The sequence below is a fragment of the Scophthalmus maximus genome, chromosome 19, assembly GCF_022379125.1.
Source record: "Scophthalmus maximus strain ysfricsl-2021 chromosome 19, ASM2237912v1, whole genome shotgun sequence".
NCBI lineage: Eukaryota > Metazoa > Chordata > Actinopteri > Pleuronectiformes > Scophthalmidae > Scophthalmus > Scophthalmus maximus.
This window is the reverse complement of record NC_061533.1, coordinates 4058644-4078611: the sequence shown is the minus strand read 5'-3', so window position 1 is coordinate 4078611 and position 19968 is coordinate 4058644. Positions and strand designations below refer to the sequence as shown.

The 19968-nt window shown below is 42.5% G+C and overlaps 2 protein-coding genes and 1 long non-coding RNA gene across 4 annotated transcripts; 1 reads left to right on the top strand and 2 right to left on the bottom strand.

Annotated features, from left to right (window-relative positions):
* Nucleotides 1–1733: 1733 nt before the first annotated feature.
* On the bottom strand, nucleotides 1734–12933 carry ckap2l (cytoskeleton associated protein 2-like). 2 transcript variants are annotated; one of them, XM_035640814.2, is made up of 9 exons: nucleotides 12735–12933; nucleotides 10196–10262; nucleotides 10044–10098; nucleotides 7796–9009; nucleotides 7286–7481; nucleotides 6181–6339; nucleotides 4090–4150; nucleotides 3178–3316; nucleotides 1734–2322 (listed from the first exon to the last, which is right to left on the bottom strand). In XM_035640814.2, the coding sequence occupies exons 1-9, from the start codon at nucleotides 12772–12774 to the stop codon at nucleotides 2037–2039; spliced, it is 2217 nt and encodes a 738-aa protein (XP_035496707.2). In that variant the 5' UTR covers nucleotides 12775–12933; the 3' UTR covers nucleotides 1734–2036. The 2 variants fall into 2 exon arrangements, with proteins under 2 accessions (XP_035496707.2, XP_035496709.2); XM_035640816.2 differs by lacking the exon at nucleotides 12735–12933 and adding an exon at nucleotides 10495–10629.
* A 129-nt stretch (nucleotides 12934–13062) lies between these two features.
* On the top strand, nucleotides 13063–18786 carry LOC118314389. The gene is made up of 2 exons (XR_004794639.2): nucleotides 13063–13189; nucleotides 18223–18786. It is a non-coding gene; the product is annotated as an uncharacterized LOC118314389 (long non-coding RNA).
* On the bottom strand, nucleotides 13848–16693 carry LOC118314388 (interleukin-1 beta). The gene is made up of 5 exons (XM_035640817.2): nucleotides 16563–16693; nucleotides 15714–15974; nucleotides 15036–15200; nucleotides 14706–14839; nucleotides 13848–14475 (listed from the first exon to the last, which is right to left on the bottom strand). Exons 2-5 carry the CDS (start codon nucleotides 15931–15933, stop codon nucleotides 14254–14256), a joined length of 741 nt encoding a protein of 246 aa, XP_035496710.1. The 5' UTR covers nucleotides 15934–15974; nucleotides 16563–16693; the 3' UTR covers nucleotides 13848–14253.
* Nucleotides 18787–19968: the final 1182 nt, after the last annotated feature.

Below are 19968 nucleotides of genomic sequence, written 5' to 3'. Positions count from 1 at the left end.
ATTCCAGTTACTCTGGTTTCATCCCGGCCAGAAGCCGTAGACGGCCTAAGCCTTTCTGTATTACATTAGCTTCCGAAGGTGTGTGTGCGCGCGCGCGTCAATTCATTTCTGATTTAGGCAAAACAAAAACAAAAAATCAATGAAGAAGAAAAGAAAACAAATAAGATTCAAAACCGAATTGCAAAACATTTGGGTTTTTGGTTTGTCTTTCTACGTTGCACAGTATGGATCGGCCAACACGTGTGAGGTCCTGTATGTTGAATCATCCATTACTCTGGATGAAAGGGAACTTTGATTCAGCAGCAGCGATGACAGGCGACACTTGACAAGATGAATCTAACCATGTATCTGCTCCATACAAATACATCACATCCAAAACGACCAAATGATGTTGGCTCTGGTTTGTCAAGAGTGCGAGTGTCTGTGTTGTGGCGTCGAAACGTCAGATGAGGATTATTAAAGTGTCGCATACAGATAGGTATCAAAACACAGCCATTTATTTTACATCAATATGTACAACAAGCAATAATAATAATAATAATACAGGGCAGCTAAAAGAATCAACCCGATAACGTCTCACAAAGCGAGTGTGAGATACACATAACGCCACGATATAAGTGTTCCGGTCGGCGTAGCTAGGCTCGCGGCCGGCCGGGTCTCTACGTTGTTTATGTGCCTTGTCACGTGCGACTGTTATCATGGCAGCGCAACGCCGTAGTTGCGCAGCAGACCCGGGGAGGAGCGAGGAGGAGCGAGGTGGAGCGAGGCGGAGCTTTGCTGTACACGAAGGGAGGGGGGCGAGATGTGAGCAGGAAAGCGCTGGAATCGACCGTAGTCTCACAGGGCTGTTTATACAGAAAGAGGAGGGGGCTGTGTGGCTTGATCCTTGAGGTGCTTTGACATGGAATGGCAAAGACATGTAGTGCACACACCTGAAAACCAATGTAACTTGTGTAAAAGGGGGCATAATATGGGCCCTTTAAGTTTTAAGTCTCGTTTGTGGACCGCTACAAAATCACAATATACTCTGCAATGACAATAACGGATTTTGTGTTTATTGAAATAGTGATTAAACGGTGCTTTTTATTTGAATGAATGTATTCAGAAGATGCTGCTCCCACAATGATCTGAGAATACTAATTGCCACATGCTGAGCTTGAGGGAAATTCGGAATTTTGCATTTGAACCGACGAGTTTTCCCTTTATGACGTCTTTTGGCGATCGAGTGTCAACATATGTCCCTTAGAGCCATTAGGTTGAGCAACATGATACTTAAGAAAGTGTAAAAAAAAAAAGTGTCTGGAGACATAAACAAGGGCACGGTCCGGATGTGGACATGGATGAAATGAGCCGTGATCAGTTCTCTCTTAGGCAAAAAAAAAAAAAAAAAAAAATCAATGAAGAAGAAAAGAAAACAAATAAGATTCAAAACCGAATTGCAAAACATTTGGGTTTTTGGTTTGTCTTTCTACGTTGCACAGTATGTATCGGCCAACACGTGTGAGGTCCTGCATGTTGAATCATCCGTTACTCTGGATGACAGGGAACTCTGATTCAGCAGCAGCGATGACAGACGACACTTGACAAGATGAATCTAACCATGTATCTGCTCCATACAAATACATCACATCCAAAACGACCAAATGATGTTGGCTCTGGTTTGTCAAGAGTGCGAGTGTCTGTGTTGTGGCGTCGAAACGTCAGATGAGGATTATTAAAGTGTCGCATACAGATAGGTATCAAAACACAGCCATTTATTTTACATCAATATGTACAACAAGCAATAATAATAATAATAATAATACAGGGCAGCTAAAAGAATCAACCCGATAATGTCTCACAAAGCGAGTGTGAGATACACATAACGTTACGAATTCCAGCTCAAAAAAATGCAGTGTTGGTGATTTAATAGGATGAAACTCACCATCTTTTGGAAAAGCACAAGATCTGACAACAAGTGTGCTTATGTTATGTGAACGGTGACAAATGCTGACGAAGTGATTTTTTATTTTCCCCAAACACAAGTCCTAAACACCTTAGTCGCAGACCAGCTTGACGGATACCTTGTCCTCGAGGGCCTCGTTCTGTCTGTAGACGTACATCGGCGTGTCGTGTGCGGGCGGGCCGCTTTCTCCGTCGCTCTCTTTGTCCTCCTCAGAGATCAGGTCGTCGTAGGACGCCACGCAGAGGTCGTGGTCCTGGAGGGACACGGGAAGTCGCAGCGAGACTCGCTCGATTCGCACCGAGCGTCTGACCGGGGTGAAGAAGCGAACCTCCTGGCCGTTGACCCGCGCCGGCTCCCTCTGCTGGCCCCGAGGGCCACTGAAGGGAAAGACGGACCAAAAGTCAAATCAACATTTCTAACCCTAACACACAGAATGGACTTCTTTTTATTTATTTATTATTTTTTACAACCAGTGGAGTCGCCCCCTGATGGTGATTCCAGAGAGTACAGATTTCAGGCACTTCCGCATTGGCTTCACATTATGGACCCGGTGACTAGGTCCATTTTTATATACAGTCTGTTTTTTTAGCCTCAAATTAGAGCTGCAACAGTTAATCGATAAGTAATTGATAAATTAATCCCAAACTATTTTGATAATTGAATCAAGTAGTCGTTTTCACGATTTTTTCTCTCAATATTCTATGATTTCAGCTACTTAAATGTGAATATTTCCTGGTCCCTCGCTCCTCTATGACAATGAAATAATTTTTTCTTTGGTTTGTGGACAACCCCCCCCCCATACAACTAATAAATAAATCAGGAAAATAATTGACCGATTACTCATTTATGAAAATAATTGCAGCCATATATCAAATAACTAATTAAAACCAAACATATCAGTAACATGAACACTTGAACATAAACAAGTCTGATAAGAACCACCTCAAATGACATGAAGTAGACTTTTTGAATTAAAGGTATACTTTGACTTTTTTGGCGCCAGTGTCCCATCTGCTAACATGGAGGATGGCCTTTACTGCAGCCAGCCACCAGGGGGCGATACACTTGTTGACTTTAGGGGAGATATGGGTCGTGTCATCTATTGTGTCGTCTTTGTTCCTTTCTCAAACTTTTTCATATATTTGTGTACAGAAATATGAAACAAGTTGACAGCTCTAACAACAATTATAATAATAATAATAATAGAATTAGCAATAAGGAGTCAAAGCTACCCAGGAGTCGAGGTGATCTTATACTTGACCACAGACGAGTCTCCTCTCTCCCCAGCGATGAGGACTCTCATGGGTTTGGGCGTCACCAGTGGGTCGGCGCCGCTCTCAGGAGAACTCACAGCTGTTGGGGTTTGGTCGTCTTTTTTAAAAATTAAAAAACAAATCATTTTAGAACAACATTGTCACTCATTTTGAGTCGTGTTTGCGTTTAACTCACTATTAAATATATCAGATATACGGTAAATCGGTATATATCAAACCTCAATTAGATTTCTTTGATAAAGGTTTGATAACAACATCTTAGGAATCATTGACAGATGAATATATATATATATATCTATATATATATATATATATAGATATATACACAAGGAATGCTCAATATTGGATTTATAGCCGATATTTTATAAATCATTTGGCCGATAACCGGCCAATATACAGACAATTGCAGGGATCATCAAGTCTCTTCTGTAGTGGTATTAACAAATTATTATGCACTTTTATTGTGTCGGGCCCAACAGCAAAAGCAGACATTAAAATCATATAAACATTAATTCTTTGTGCAAAACAAGAAAAATAATACTTATACTTACGCTATGTAAAACGTGCCATATTTATGACAATTGCTTTTAACTGAACAAAAAAAAGTAACTGAATAGAACTTCTGTTCACAGGGAACATTGGAAAAGTGGATTTTACAACGTTACGACAATTAAACCCAAATTTTGAAAAACCTTGTACTCCTTAATATCACTATCGGCCCCTAAAAATCCACATCGGTCAAGCTCTGGTTGTGATTTTTGTTGGGACTGTTCATACAGTTGATAATTTAACTTTGTGGTCATGAATTATATCGTTATGTCATGCTATGATGATGAGTTCAGTGTCACATTGGCGTCGAGGCACAGTTACCTTGGATCTCGTCCCTTTTCTTCAGAATCTCAAACACCACGGACCGGAGCTCGTCTACAGGCTGGAATTAAAACAGACAGGCAGAAAAATTTACGGGTACACAGACAGGAAAATGTTCCTTTTTTCTTTTTTTTAAACTAAAACACCACACAAACAATGTGCGAGTGCGCTGAGGAATTTGAGTAGGGCTGCAACTAATGATTATTTTCATAATCGATTAATCTGTTGATCATTTTCTCGATTAGTTGTTTGGTTCATAAAATTGTTTGAGAAAAAAAAATTGTGTTTCCTAAGATGATGTTTTGTCCACACACTAAAGATATTTATTTCACTGTCACAGAGGAGCAAAGAAACCAGAAAGTATTCACATTTAAGAAGCTGAAATCAGAGAATTTCGACTTTTCCCCCATAAAAACTACTTGGACCAATAAATCGATTATCAAAATAGTTGGTGATTAATTTAGTAGTCGATTAACTGTTGCAGCTCTAAATTTGAGGCAATATTATTTACTGTGGTGAAATACTAACCAATTTGTGAAAAGCATCTAGGCTTAACTGGCACGTGATATTTTCTAATCACAGTATAACCTGGGATAAAATATTTTTAAAACTCTTTTCCCACACACACACACACTTGAATGTACATGATGAAACATTGTGCGTCGTGCTTATATAATTCCTTGTTTTTTGAGGTGGATTGCTGTGGCAGCTGTGGCAGCTGTGGCCTGCTCACACGTGATAGACATCAACAGAAGTCAGCCAAAGTTCAGCTCAGATAAGTTTCGGCTTTTCTCTCTGCCCCTCCGATAAACAAGATATCAGAGCGGAGCAGCGGCGACAACGCTGCGGGCTGACCTGTCAGGCGAGACGCTTGTCAAACGGCAAACATGGAAAGTTTTCTGTTTGTCACTTTGTGGTCGGGGCTGCTCGATTTATCGCGTTTGGCCCTCCGACGATTATGACAATGAATAAAGAATCTGCAGAAAATGATTATTTTAAACCCCGTCGTAATCAGGCCTTGTGCTCAAGTTCCAAATTTACAAATATATTTTTTTAATCTTGTTTCTAAAGTGTGGTTGTTTTTTTTTATTTTATTTGGGCTTGCTACCTCGTCTGTCCCGTCTCGTTCCCTCTCTCCACTAAAACGATAAATCCTGTCCGTCCGTTAGCGTGTTTTACCACACAGGAAGTCACAGCGGGACAAGCCGCCAAAATAAAAAGCGGGCAAAACTCTACGGGTAATGTAAAAATGAGATTAGGAGGAGGAGATTAATTTTAATTTAATTCTGTTCAAAAATAGACAGTGAACAACAGAATTATTTCATCTGAATATTCTCAAGACGCGTTCATCCGTTGACCTCCTTCATTCTTTAATCGTTTTGAAAAGCTACACTGGGTGTTTCTTTAAGACAGTTTCAATAAAAACTGTCTTTCCAAACTCAATGACTTATCCTTTTTAAATAATCGTGATTACAATGTTGACCAAAAAGTAATCGCGATTACGATTTTTTTTTGCCATAACGAAATGGGGTTCCTCCGACTCGAGATGCCGTTCGAGTTGCAACCTCTGACTTGCAGGTCTGCGATATGAGTTCTCAGGTATAATGGAATGACGAACCTCGACGCCCGAGCTCCGAGCACAATGGAACGCAGCATCACTAGCCGACAGGAAGTTTGCGGGTGTTTAACACTGAGCTCCACTAATCGAAAATGACGATGTTACTCTATTAGGATTGTGGGTAGTGTAGTATTTTGCAAAGACCTCGCGAATAAAACAAGTTTTTCTTGAAACAAAGTTGATTTCATGCGGTATTGTGGCCTCTACAGGTCCATATATACCATCGTTTCACAACCTCGTAGCACGTGCGGAGTCAACATTGGATGGTTACGACATTATGGCTAATACTCAAAATGTTGAAATGGAGAACACAAATGGGATTTCCACTTCCGGAACCTCACCGTCGCGCTCTATAGGGACACACAAACATAAGCTGTGTCCCAACTTTGAGAGAACTCTTAACGAGCACCCTCGAGAAGTGTTGAAAACTCTCCGGTAAGCTGTCTCTACGGTTAAATGTCATGCGTGTCTACCTCCAACACAACACGGACAGCCTCTTCAAACACGGGCAGGACGTCCAGGCTGCCTTGCCGCTCCATCAGACGGACCCGGCAGATCCAGTATTTGGCAAACTTCTGGGACACTGTCGGCAGCCGTGAGAGAACATCGTTCACCTGGTCTGGAGGGCAGCCCTGCAGAGACAAGTCAGGTACACATGAAAACATTGGATTTACCCTCCAGCGCATCTTCAATCAATTACCATGTTTCAATCCTTCAGCAGTGCATCGCAAGTATGAGTAGATATTGATATGTCCAAGCATATTCCCACAAAATGTGCACCACCAGATAAATGCCGGTGACATATGAGATACCAGTATTGGAAATACCTCCAATGCTGCATCAGGCATCGGCGAGTACGTGAATATGTGTACCGATCAGATACGTCAAGTCCTTAAAGTACATTAGTTTCACTCAGGTGCAACTGCGATTTTTCTTTTCCCTGGAAAATCCTCTCTGCGTTGCTCCAAAAAACATCAGTTGCACTGTACTACCACTGGCAAGTAACGTTTCTAGATGGAGGCGGTTGAGAAGAAGTGATTTACAGCAGTGTAGTGTTAACCGTCAGCAACGTGCCAATATTTCAACGCTGGAAAGTCCCACAATCATTTATATTTATTAATTAATCTAAACTGTAGCTGTACGTTAACAGATAAAGGAATTGATATTCATTTCTGGATTTATTTCGTTTTGAAGCTGCTGTTTTATACTTTTACTGTTTAAAACCTTCATGGTTCTTTATTTTGATAAGCTGTGTATTTCATTCATTCACTGCTTGTATCTGTTTTTTTAAAGGTTTAACCTGAGCCAGGCCAAACAACAGTGATAATATCATCAATTCCATACTGGATTATTAGCAAACAGCTGTTAAAATACATTATAGACGTTTTTATTTCATTAAATGCACTGGATTCAGATCGGTACTCTGTATCAGCCAATACGCAGAGTCCACGTATCAGAATTGGTATCGGGACAGGGGGAAAAGGCATCGGAACATCTCTACACGAGATCCAACGAGCGGGTTACATCGGAATAAAGAGGACCTGGAGAAATGAAAAACCTTCACCCCACACCACTTACCTTGCCAAGTAACTTGATGCAGTCGGCCAGAGACCTGTCGACGGCACAGATGAGGCTGTGGGCGTCGTCTTCCTCCTTCATGCTGGTCCAGAAGGGCTGGGCCACAGCCACCGCGCGCCTCACCTGAGGTTTCACCGGCATCGGGGGGCGCTTGTAGGCGATCCCCTTGGCTTCCCGCCATTCCTGCAGTCTTTTCCTTGAGAACAAAATACAGAGCAGAGGGGGGAGAGCTCAATTTTATTTATTTATTAAAAAAAAAAATTGACTTTACAGGAGAGGGACAGGAAATGAGGACAGACGTGGTGGGACACATGTCCAGGGACACGCTTGGGGTTGAAACTTCTTTCTACTCAATATTTAAAAGCGACACAATCAAACAAGCCCCGCTGCTGCAGCTGTTGGTAATAAAATAAAAACATTACGTTTCACCACTGCACCTGGAGAGATTCAGCGGTTCTACATCAAAGTTTCACGCTGTTGACTGACCATTAGCTGAACTATTCCACTTACAGTCTTTCCTCTTGGGCAGCGGTGAGTTTCTTCACCTCAGTCTGGGGAGCGACCCTGACGGCCGGGACCTTTGGCTTCTTCGCGTCCGTAGTTCGGTCTGTGTGGACAACGGACCTGGCAGGATGCAACACTCTCTGCCACGTCACTGGGGCGCCTGTTTTGTTCATGCCGGCTGGTGGTGGCGGCGGTGGGGGGTTTGATGAACCGTGTCCCTTCTCGCTTTGTGTCACTTGACTCGTCTTGGTTCTCCCTCCCTGCTGGGCCGCCCTCGTCGCCCCGCTGGTCGCTCTGAAACTGCCCTTGCCCACCGGCCCCGAGGATGTCTGTGTGGGGCCTTTGCGTGGTTTCACATTTGTCTCCCCTCCAGCCACGGCTGTCTGCTTTGTGAACCTGTCTGTGGACTCTCCAGATGATTTATTACCATTTGACATCCCTCCCCCCCGCCCCTCGGCCTTCACAGGTGCCACTTTGCACTTGGAGTTGGCCGCCGATTTCAGTCCGCTTGATAACTGACCCCAACGAGGCGGCTGAGAGCGTTTTACCAAAAGTGACCTTGAGTTGGACTCGTTCTGATGTCGAACTTTAATCGCAGTCATTGTAGCCGATGACACAGCTGACCGGGCGGTTTTCTCCTGGGCCGTGGAAGATTTCTGTGAAGCAAAATCTGATGACGAGGGGCCGAAACACTCACTCTTGGGAACTGAAGTGATGGTGGTTGCTTTTGTATTGGAGGCTTGTGAAAAATGTGACATTGTATGTCTTGGCTGAATCACTGCAGGGGTGAGACCTGTTTTTGTCTTGACAATGTGCCCAAGACTCATCCCGACGCTGGCTGTTTTCATTGGAACTGACCAGGCAGCATTTGAACTACTCCTGAATCTGTGGTTGGAGGCCACATTTGAAGAAGCTCTGCCCAAACATTGAGTTCCTGCGATTGGCTGCTTCTTGAGGTGGCTGGCCGAATTCAGGCCGGGTCTGGAGGACACAACAGCGTCCGTACCTTTGATCGCTGGGTTTCGAATAAGTCCCGGTTGCGCTGAGCCGCGGGCTGTAGATGGACATGTGGCATTCTTCTGTCCAGTCAGGACGTTGCCTTTTACACCAAACGACATTCTGGCAGCGTGTTTTGCGGACTGAGCAGCCAGAGTTTGAACTTTTGTGCCTTCATGTTTGAGTGTGGCCGCTGGAGCTTTGTTTTCTTTCCCCTCAACAACCTGTGAAGACAAAAAGAAAAAAAGAAAAAGAATAGTAACTATGGGTGTGACGAGAACTCGTGGCACGAGGGGATGCTGCTCTTCCGTTTACTCACTACTTCAGTCAGAGTTTTGCAGGAAAATGTCAACAACAGGACATTTTTAAAAACCGGATGAAGACGTACTCGGAGCGCTGCCGTGTCACACTTTGTTCGGCGTCATCGAAATTTAATGCCATACTAAAGTTATCATTGATTTCCGAACCGTCCCGACCTGAGAAGACGACGACGACAGCTGGCAAACGTACGCTGGGATCGTTTCCCTGTCACCTCTCACACGGAAGGTTCTACAGCACACCCGTCATCGTAACCGATCAGCTGACGAATCAGCGCCATTTTGTACCGGACCGGAGAAGGTTGAGCAGTACTAAGTAGAACCCGGACATGGTTGTGCAAGTCGCCCAGAACATTCATTACTAAGTTAATGAGTTAAAACATTTCAAAATATCACCTGCGTTGTTTATGCATTTTGTGACTTTCCGTCAAATAAAAAGGCAATCATTCCAGTCATACATTTCGTCGTTGAAGTTTTCTTAACAATAGCGTTGAAATATCGCCTTGTCTCGTTCTCGTGAACCCAATATCGTGTATCGTCTCGCCACACCACTAACTGTACACAAACTTGGCTCCAGAGCTAGATGCATGTAGAGCTACAGCAGTTGATCGGTTAGTAATTGGCGACTAAATTAACCGCCAACTATTTTGATAATCGATTTACGTGCGTGTCAGCTTTGTTTGCCGATTAATATATAAGTGAAAACAAAAATGGCGAGTCAAGCTTAACTCATCACCACATAACACAGATGCCTTGTCGAGGTGCAGATTTTTACGGCATCACGACTCTATGGTGGGATGAATATGAATCCTTCGGTCGTGACCTCTGCACGAAATTTTTATTTCAAATTGTGTCAATGGAGGCCTGGCAAAGTAAGAATGTCACTGTAAACTGCAACACCTTCTTTTACTGTTTACATGAAAATGAACACACACACACACCTTTGATGCAGACTTGACAGGCCTGGTGGGGTGACCATCATCACGGAGGTAGGGCCTGAGGAGAAACCAAACACTTGTTGGTTTACTGAAAACCACACCCAAAAATACGATGAACAACATTGTTTATGAGTTTGAAGGAAAGTTTTCCTTACTTAGGGTTGGGCAATTTCAGCCTTCCTTTGGCTGCCAAATACTCCATCAACTTCTGTTTACGCAACTCTGAGACAGAAAGTGACATGAATTGAGCAGTGATCAGGGTTTACCTACCCGTTCTTTAAAAATATATTTACAAACATATGGATATCATGTGAGGTGGGAATTGATATTTGTTCTTTTCCCTCCTTCTCTCTCTTTTTTGTTTACACATACACTGAACAAAATTATAAACGCAATACCGAAAACCAGTCCATATCTGGTCTGACCCCCATTTGCGTCACGCAGTGCAACACACCCCCTAGCATAGTTGATCAGATTGTTGATTGTGGCCTGTGGAATGTTGGTCCACTTCACTCCAATGGCTGTGCGAAGTTGCTGGATATTGGCAGGACCTGGAACATGCTGTCGTATACGCCGATCCAGAGCATCCCAAACATGCTCAATGGGTGACATGTCCGGTGAGTATGCTTGCCATGCAAGAACTGGGATGTTTTCAGCTTCCATGAATTGTGTACAGATCCTTGCAACATGGGGCCGTGGATTATCATGCTGCAACATGAGGTGATGGTCGTGGATGAATGGCACAACAATGGGCCTCAGGACCTCGTCACGGTATCTCTTTGCATTCAAAATGCCATCAATAAAATGCACCTGTGTTCGTTGTCCATAACCTACGCTTGCCCAGATATTTGTAAAGGATAAATATATTCTGTTACTGAAATCTTTTTTTAACCAACCGAAATCAGCCACGGGGAGGTGACACATAATAACTTTCACCAGCCTACTCAGAATAAGACCAGTCGATGATGCAGGAGATGATTTCAAGGGATCTTTACTGCCACCTGGCTGAAGGTTGGTGAGATGCCAAACGTGTGCTAGTTCCACCTTCTGCTCTGAAATGTGAACATTTACTTCTTTGTTTGTACTGTGTATATATATATATATATATATATATATATATATATATTATTTAAACGATTTATAACATGTCGTTATCAAACCTTCATGACAAAGACATGTAATTGAGGCTTGATACTTTAGTTTAACCATGAACTTTATCATAACCCCAAGATTATGTTTTTGTTTTTTCCACACACACTCACATTTAAGAAGATGAAATCAGAGAATATTGACTTTTTTCTTCATATAAACTACTTGAACCGATTAATCAACTACTCAAACAGTTGGTGTATGATTTCCGAATCAATTAACTGTTGCAGCTCTAGTTGAACGCACATTTTTTTTGTGAGTCATTTGAACAAAAGCGTCAATAATTTCAATACCAATTTTCACACTTTGGTCAGATAATGAGAGAGACAGTCGCTAGGGATTATAAGGCCTACATTTAGACATTTGTTGACATGGATGTGTAATATTTATTTAAAAACTTCCCAGCTGCATGTACCAATAAATGTTAAAAAAAAATAAGACTGATCAAATAATGTGACCTTAAAATCCCTGGGTAAATATTGAATTAAAAAATGTAATTAAGTTTGTTAGTATGATCTCACTGCTTACATGGTAAGCAATAAAAAAAAACAATACTCAGCTATTAAAAGATATACAACATCTCTGGACCACGTACAAAACAGTAGAGCTGCAACAGTTAATCAATAAGTAATTAACGACTAAATTGATTGCCAACTAATTTAATAAACGATTAATCGGCTCAAGTAAGTTTTTATGGAAAAAATTCTATGATTTCATTTTCTTAAATGAGAAATTTTTCTGGTTATTTGCTCCTCTGTGACAGTAAATTAAATATCTTTGGTGTGTGGACAAAAACAAAACATCATCTTGGGATTTGGGAAACACGGTCGACAATTTTTCACAATATGACATTTTAAGGACCAAACAACTAATCGATTGATCGAGAAAGTAGTTAGTTGCAGCCGTAAGAAGTAGAGCTGCAACTAAAGATTATACTCATAATATATTAATCTGTCGATATTTTCTCGATTAATCGATTAAATGTCATAAAATCGTGAAAAAATATCCACCATGTTTTGCAAACATGATGATGTTTCGCCCACACACTACAGATATTGCGTTTACTGTCACAGAGGACCAAAGAAACCAGAAAACATTCAAATAAATATCCTTTTTGAAGCTGAAATCACAGAATAATGACTTTATTTCCCATTAAAAAAAAAATTACTTGAACCGATTAATCGATTATTCAAATAGTTAGCAATGCATTTAGTAGTCGATTACTAATCGATTAATCGATTAACTGTCTAAGGCTCATTCGTTTTATAGACGTGCGTGTCCCCTGCCTCTTGGCTAACGTGCTAATGTCACGCTAACACCGCTTCACTGCCTCCAACAGACTCGTGTCCATTAATATTAAGACCTTTAACCACATACTTAGGGACTTTTTGTGAGGCAATCAAGTCACTTACAGACGTTTAGACACATTTAACTAGTCTGTCTAAACGCTAATACTAAATGCGTATCCGCTGCTAACTAGTGTTAGCGATAGCATGCTACATCAGCTAGCGTTCGTGCTACGTAACGAAAAATAAGCTCCCTAACCTTTTCTGGACATCAGCGACACGGTCTCTCCTTCTTCCATGTTTGCCTAAATTTCGCGCTTCTTCTTTCGACCCTTTATTAAAACTAAGTTTTTAAGACGAGTCCTCCAGCTGCTCGTTTGTTTTGTTATTGTAGCCGTTGACGATCGAGCTCCATTGCATTACAACCGAGCTCGCGCATCCCGGATTTGAATTCACCGGGGCTGAACGGCTGCTCGTCTCCGATTGGACGATTCGAAAAATTTCAAATAATTAGCGGGCATGCGCCGAACTCCTGCGCTGATTGGGGCAGAGGATGTAAACACACACATACACGCGGAAGTCAAACGTTTGGGCGTGTCACGTGTTTATTTGACGTGAAAATGATTCAATGCAGCGGCAAACAGACGTTAAAACGAGTTTCTATGAAGTTTAACAAAAAAAGAGAAAAGGAAAACACTTGTGCTTATGTTCACAGTAAGTCCCACTCTATCTATCAATCTATCATCTAGAAAAATCGCATAAACCGGAAGTGTCTACACGCTTTTATTTTGTATTCTGGGTATACTGAGAGTGGAGACATGCTTTTATAATGGGTTCTTGGTGTGTGTGTGTGTGTGTGTGTGTGTGTGTCTGTCTGTGTGTGTGTGTGTGTACTCACAGTGGAGGTCTGCAGGCATGGTCGCCTTGAAACTTATTGATCTATGATGATGAATCCTTGACTTCCTTGCAAATCAATTTGAGTTCAGAAATGTATTCAGGCTGCGAGGGGCTCTTTCAAAAGCTTCACCTTTCGAATATTAGAGTAGTTCCTGCATTATGGATTTTGATATTTGTATGATTTGTAGATGTGCGAGTGGAATCCATTCTTCTCTATTCAATGGTGCTGCAGCACAACACATTAATATTTCTAATATTTCAACCCCCTAGTTTGACACTTGGGAAAGGGGGGTGATGACTGACTTAGAGTTTTGCACGTGTCACAATCGAATATCGAAGCAGCTAATTTGTGTTATTCTATGTGTACACTGGAAAGGAGAAGAGTTCAATTGCTGTCTTTACAAATTGCATTAAAGCCATTGTTACAGGGCACCGAACAAATCGCGGCTGAGCATATATTCAACACAGATCCAAATAAGTTATGAGGCTTTTATTAAAGCATTTGTGTTACATCATTTAAATAATTGTTAGAAAGCAGATTTCAAAAAAATAAATACACGTGTTAAAAAGCCGGATAAATAGATAGATAAATAAATAAATAGATTAAAAGCATGTAAATACGCAGGGTGCTCACCAGACAGCACAACGATGCCACCTTGTGGTGAAACTTGACTATGCCAACACACTAAGCATGTCACCTTATGTACTTGGTACATACAGTAAAATAGACAGTCTGTATAACTTGCAGAAGTCTTTCCATCTTTTGTTTAAATTACATCTTTTTTGCAGATTATTCAAAAATAGCTGAGGTGCAGATTATTTCACACTTTTGTTCAGTGCCCCATTCCACCTTCCACTTTGGGTCGTCTTTGAGGAGGTTTTTAAATCTGACGCTGGATGCTGAAGGTCTGGTAGCGCTGGGCGCTCTCCTGGCACATCTCCACCGGCTTGTTGTCTTGCTCCGACGTGCTGATGTACCAGTTGGGGAAGCGGGCGGACATGAGGGTGCTGATGTTCACGCCGGAGTCGCGTTTGTAGAACAGAAATCGCACCATGTCGCTCTCCCCGCTGATTGCCAGCAGACTGCTTTTGTCCTCCACCTCCTGAGATGAGACAAATATGTATGCTTGTCAGAAGGTCTGACCATCACACTGGGCAAAATCAACGGCACATATCAGATCTATAAACGTGTGGAAGATCTCATCAGTTTTTTGGGGTTTTTTTTCGTTAGTCGATGATCTGGTTTTGAGTAGATGAGGCCCTCTGGAGTTGGCCCGTCAAACGTTACAACTGAGCGTGCGGTCGTCACGCGAGATTCACGAGGGAGTCTTACCTCCAGATGCAGCGTTGGCACGCCATCTTCCTGTTGGCACGACAGGTAGAGATTTGTGCCCCTGATGCCCAGAGCGACGGGTCTGGCCTCGGTGCTGGGCGAAGGGTGCACGTAGGTCGACATGTTCAGGTTAACTGAGGGCGAGGAACAGAGGATATGAGGGTTCGTTCTAAACGCATTTCCACAGTACAAATATCCAACAGCTTCCAAAGGAACTACATCAAAGATGTCCTGTCTCTCTCTCTCTCTCTCTCTCTCTCAATTTTCTACCGTGACCCGAAGGCGTTTGGATCTAAACTGTCTCGCGTGTCTTTGGTTTTTTTTTTATACCTTTGCGGTTGTCACTGCCTCCCTGCAGCATCACCGCGTGGAGCTCCATGCTGTTTCGGACCAGAACGAAGTTCCTCTTCTGCTCGTCGGTCACGCTGCACCGGTGCACGCCCGTCCTGCTGAACTGATCCGGCGGAGACGAACTTCGCTCAAACACAATGTGTTCTGGTGGTGGGAGAGGGAGAGAGAGAGAGAGAGGAACGTGATTAGTCAGGTTGTTGTTATGTTTTTTTTTTTGTATCTTTCTCCCCAGCTGCATTAGACCTTGTGACTACAGTCAAACCAATGCTCCTTCAATTCTACCAGACTACACATTCTGTACCGGTAGACGGTAGATAAACACCAGGAAGAGAGACGACAGTCAAATACAGACACACGCGCACAGTTCTGGCCAGAGAAACGTGAGTGGGCCGATGAGAAGCAGCTTAAACTTTGTTCTGCGGCTGGTTTACAGTTGCAAAAAAGTTGCGAAGGTGGAAACTCTCTCAGTTGTCATTTACATTTCTCCGCGCCGAAAGACTTGTGGCAGCGTTGTTTTTGTCTCCTGTGCGGTTTCACTTGGCTCTGTAGCAACTTCTTATTTAGGAAATGTGATATATGTGCTACCAGAGAGCCCAGTCCAGTAACTTCCCTTTTTCTGCGGTCGTATTGAAAATGAAGCGTCATCTGTGAAATTACCTTCCACGATGCTCTCCAGCATGACGCTGAGCAGGTTTTCGTCCCTGAACTCGGTGCCCAGCGGCTCGGACCCGGCGCCGGCCCGCAGCCTCTCCATGGCGATGATGAGGTTGACCACGCGCCTCATGGTCATGGGATGGTGGGAGATCTCCAGGTCCAGTCCCTGGGGCATCTTGTTGCTCCACATCTCGCTCATGTTGCACTCCATGTTGTATTCCATCTTTTTTTTCTTTTTTTTTTAAATCTGAATTGGTGAGGATTCTGCAGGTGGGGAACAGAGAGAAAATGTCCACGTGTCACTGAAACATTCAGGGAAATAAGATAAGATAAGATAAGATAAGCCTTTGTCCGTCCCACAATGGGGACGTTTTGACATTACAGCAGCTAAGTGGACAGAAGAATATAGGAAGACATTTAAAGAAGCAGAAGGTATGTACAAGATATAACAAAATATAAAAAAGATCTATAAATACTATATACAGAGCAGTAGCAATAGTTACACATGGAGAATTAATATAAATATAGCACAGTTTGTTAATTGTACTCTAAGTGTACCAGTGAATAATTTTTTACAATGGTTGAGGCGAAGAAAATTATAAAATACAGGTGGACTTCCGGCTTCACTTCTACCGTCTCTACCTAAACACACAGAATAAATCTTCTAGCAGTCAATAATAATAATAATAAAAATAATACATTTCATTTATAAGGCACTTTTCTTTGCTAAAAGCAATCTCAGTGACGACCCTGAGCCAAAAAAAGAACATTTCCTGTTTGTAATTCCGCTGCAGATGGGGATTGTCAGAGACATCAGGAAACATGTTAGAAGAAACAAGGGGAATAAGTTACCTGCCGCGGTCCGTCGAGGAGGAGTTGTGTTTGTGTGCTTGGCTGAGCTCGTCAGTTGTTCTGGCTGCCTGTGTCGACCTGCAGGCCTTTTAAACAGGTCGGCCACAATCAGCGGAGGGAATTTCCCCTTCGAGACAGGAAGTGGGAAGGTCTTCACACACGCTGATGATGAAATGCTGTACAACAAATGATTACGACACACACACACACACACACACACACTAAAGCGCACGCGTCTTCATCAGAGGTTATTATGGGGCGGAGCCACTGACAAGCATCGTCGGGCGAGGTGCACGCGCATCAGGACTGGTGAACGAGTCCATGTTTTCGGGGTCTCTCGGGCATGGCCCCCCCCCCCCCCTCGCATTTCAAAGTCAAGGCCCCCCAGCTTTAAAATTTGAAACGAAATTGGTCAAAGGCGCGTGTATCGTGTCAAAACCTGCCAGAAAAGTCAGCGGCCGCCGTCGGCCATTTTTAATTTTACGGTGCAAATTTTGTGGGACATTTCCACACATCTGACTTTTTTTAGCATAATTCTTCTCATTGTTATAATGATAGATTTTTATTTTTCACGTGTGGCCCAAAAGGCTGCCTGATCCCTGAGAAACATCAAGAAAACACACACACACATCCCCCTGAAGGGGGGAGGGAAAATTCCCCCGAGCCACAGCTGACTTGCCCGTTGTTTTGGAGTTGCATAACAGCGGCTGAATCTGATATTTCTTCACTTCCCCCCCCCCACCCCACCCCCCGGTTGAGCCGTGATGCAGGTGGACGATGTGTCATTCAGGCTTATCAAGATGAGTTCTTGCCTCGGTGGTGCGTTCGGGCCGTGTGTTTGCAGAGATACGTACCGTCGACGTGCCGATACTTCACGCGTGTCACGTCGAACACGGTGACCAGGGTTCAGTTTTTGTGTGAATCTGCTCAGAGACCCGTTGGGGACTGTCTTGAAACGGTGACATGGTGATGGCATCGTCGTCGTCGTCAGCAAGTTGAGATATGCTCGGTCTGTTGACACTTTGTGACGATGCGCGAATGAGAATTGGCACACGCCGTGTGAGATCGGCGGATAGGAGTTTACAATCAGGGTCTACCTCGTACAACTGTGCTCCACTGTTTGCATTCTTTCAGTTTGCACATGCATAACTGTCACCGTTTACATTTGCACCTTTTATTATTATTATTATTGTTGCTTTTTTTTCACATGCTGCCTCTTAGAATGGTTTTATTTTGTATATTCGTAGTATATATTGTAGATTACGTAGAATTGTTTTATTTTGTATATTTGTAGTTTTACTCTGAATAGTTGTAGTATATATTGTAGATTACGTAGAATTGTTTTATTTGGTATATTTGTAGTTTTATTTTGTATATTCTTAGTAGATATTGTAGATTACGTAGAATTGTTTTATTTGGTATATTTGTAGTTTTATTTTGTATATTCTTAGTAGATATTGTAGATTACGTAGAATTGTTTTATTTTGTATATTTGTAGTATATGTTGTAGATTACATAGAATTGTTTCATTTTGTATATTTGTAGTTTTATTCTGAATAGTTGTAGTATATATTGTAGATTACTGTAAATACTGAAGCGGTTCATTTGTAGGAGACGGAGACCTTGAAATCTACATTTATTTGTCTTCTTTCTTTATCAGAAATAGTCCAAACCAGGTTGGTTGCTCGTGTGTCCGTCCACAGTATCGTGGGTGAGGGTGATGTGACATGCGCTTCCTCCTCCTTTGTGTGATTCGCTCTCCTGCGATTGCTGCTGACTCACGTTTCTCTCTCTTCGTCTCCTCTCCGCATCAGGAAAGATGCCAAAGAGAAGATTCCTGTGACGGAAGCAGCACTTTCACATCCTGCTCAACATTTCTTTTGTTTTTTTATTTGGAGGAAGTAAGGAAAAGTTGAAATGACACAACGGAGCTACTGAAATTTAAACATATATTAAGTTATGTTATTTATCAATTTCGTACTTACTCATTTCTGTGGCAAAATTCCCCCCTCGACAAATATCCGCAACGTAATATATTTGAAAGCAAAGCACCTGATTGTAGTGATGATTTTGTACTGTACATGAACACGTCTGCAATCAAGGATGTTACATTCAACCTCTTCAACTGAAATATGAGTTTTGATACGTTTTTAAAAAAAATGTTGTCTTTAATCTTTGGATGCCTTCAGGTAAAAAATATTAATAAATTCATACATGATACACAGGATTTAAGCATCGTAATTATTATCATTTTTATTATTAGACAAAACACACAGACGTGCTTCTGTCGGGGAGAAGTCGTGAGGACTCTCTTTTTTTTTTTCCTTCATTTTTTCACTCTGGGGATGTGTGATTATTGTTCGAGTTGTGCCACAGTGAAACTTTCGGCATCCTGATGAGACGTCGGTGTGGAATCTTCCGCTGACGCGTCCCGGGGCACTTGTGGTGAATGTGTTGAAAGATTCCCACATAATAAACCTCATCGCAAAGAAACGGCTCTGCTCCGACGGGCAGGTTTGCACTCGCCCGAGTTCAATTTAACAAGAGGCAAGTGTCGTCACATCCTGCGTGTTGGTGGGGAGTACTGGGCCTCGTCGTTCATGTTCTCCCGGTGTCACCTCGCCGATGACTCGTGCACATCCGGCACAACTAGTCTGACACGCAGAGAATTCCCAGTGAGGTCAGAGGGACGGGAGGTATCAGGATTCAAATCCAACTTCCCCATACTGCTGAATTTCACTTCCTCGTCTGCACCCATTCACACACACACACACACACACGTGTCCTACGCACACCTACACACACACCTACACACTCGCACACAATGGCAGCCATGAGCAGTTTCATCAGCGTGGCGTCCCTCACGAAACCGGCTTGAGCGGCTCTACAGTCTCGCCATGTCGCCCTGTTTCACTGCAGGTGAGTCGGCTCATGGTTATGTGTCTGGAAATAAAGAGTTTTTTAACATCGGAGACGAGGCCGAACCACATCGACGCCAAAACTGATGGAGGCTCCGAATCCGACAAGGGTCACGACACTGTCACACAACACTTCAGTGAATAACAGGGTTAGTTGACTAAAACAATTCTTTTTGAAATACCCTCACATATATATCTAGATATATATATATATATCTAGATATATATATCTATATATAGATATATATATACACACACCCTGATCAGGCAATGTGGACTTTATCCACACTGTAATAACGCTGTTTCATAATGACGTCATCTTGACAAATAGATATGGTTAATGTATGAACTGTAGATTCTGACAAAGCATCACTGACTCCGCAGTGACGTAACAACATCATTCCCACCATGAACTCTTACATTTTTTATGCCTATATAAGGTTTAGGTCTAGTGTCTTGAGTCGAGCATAGTGCTGCACCAGTTAATC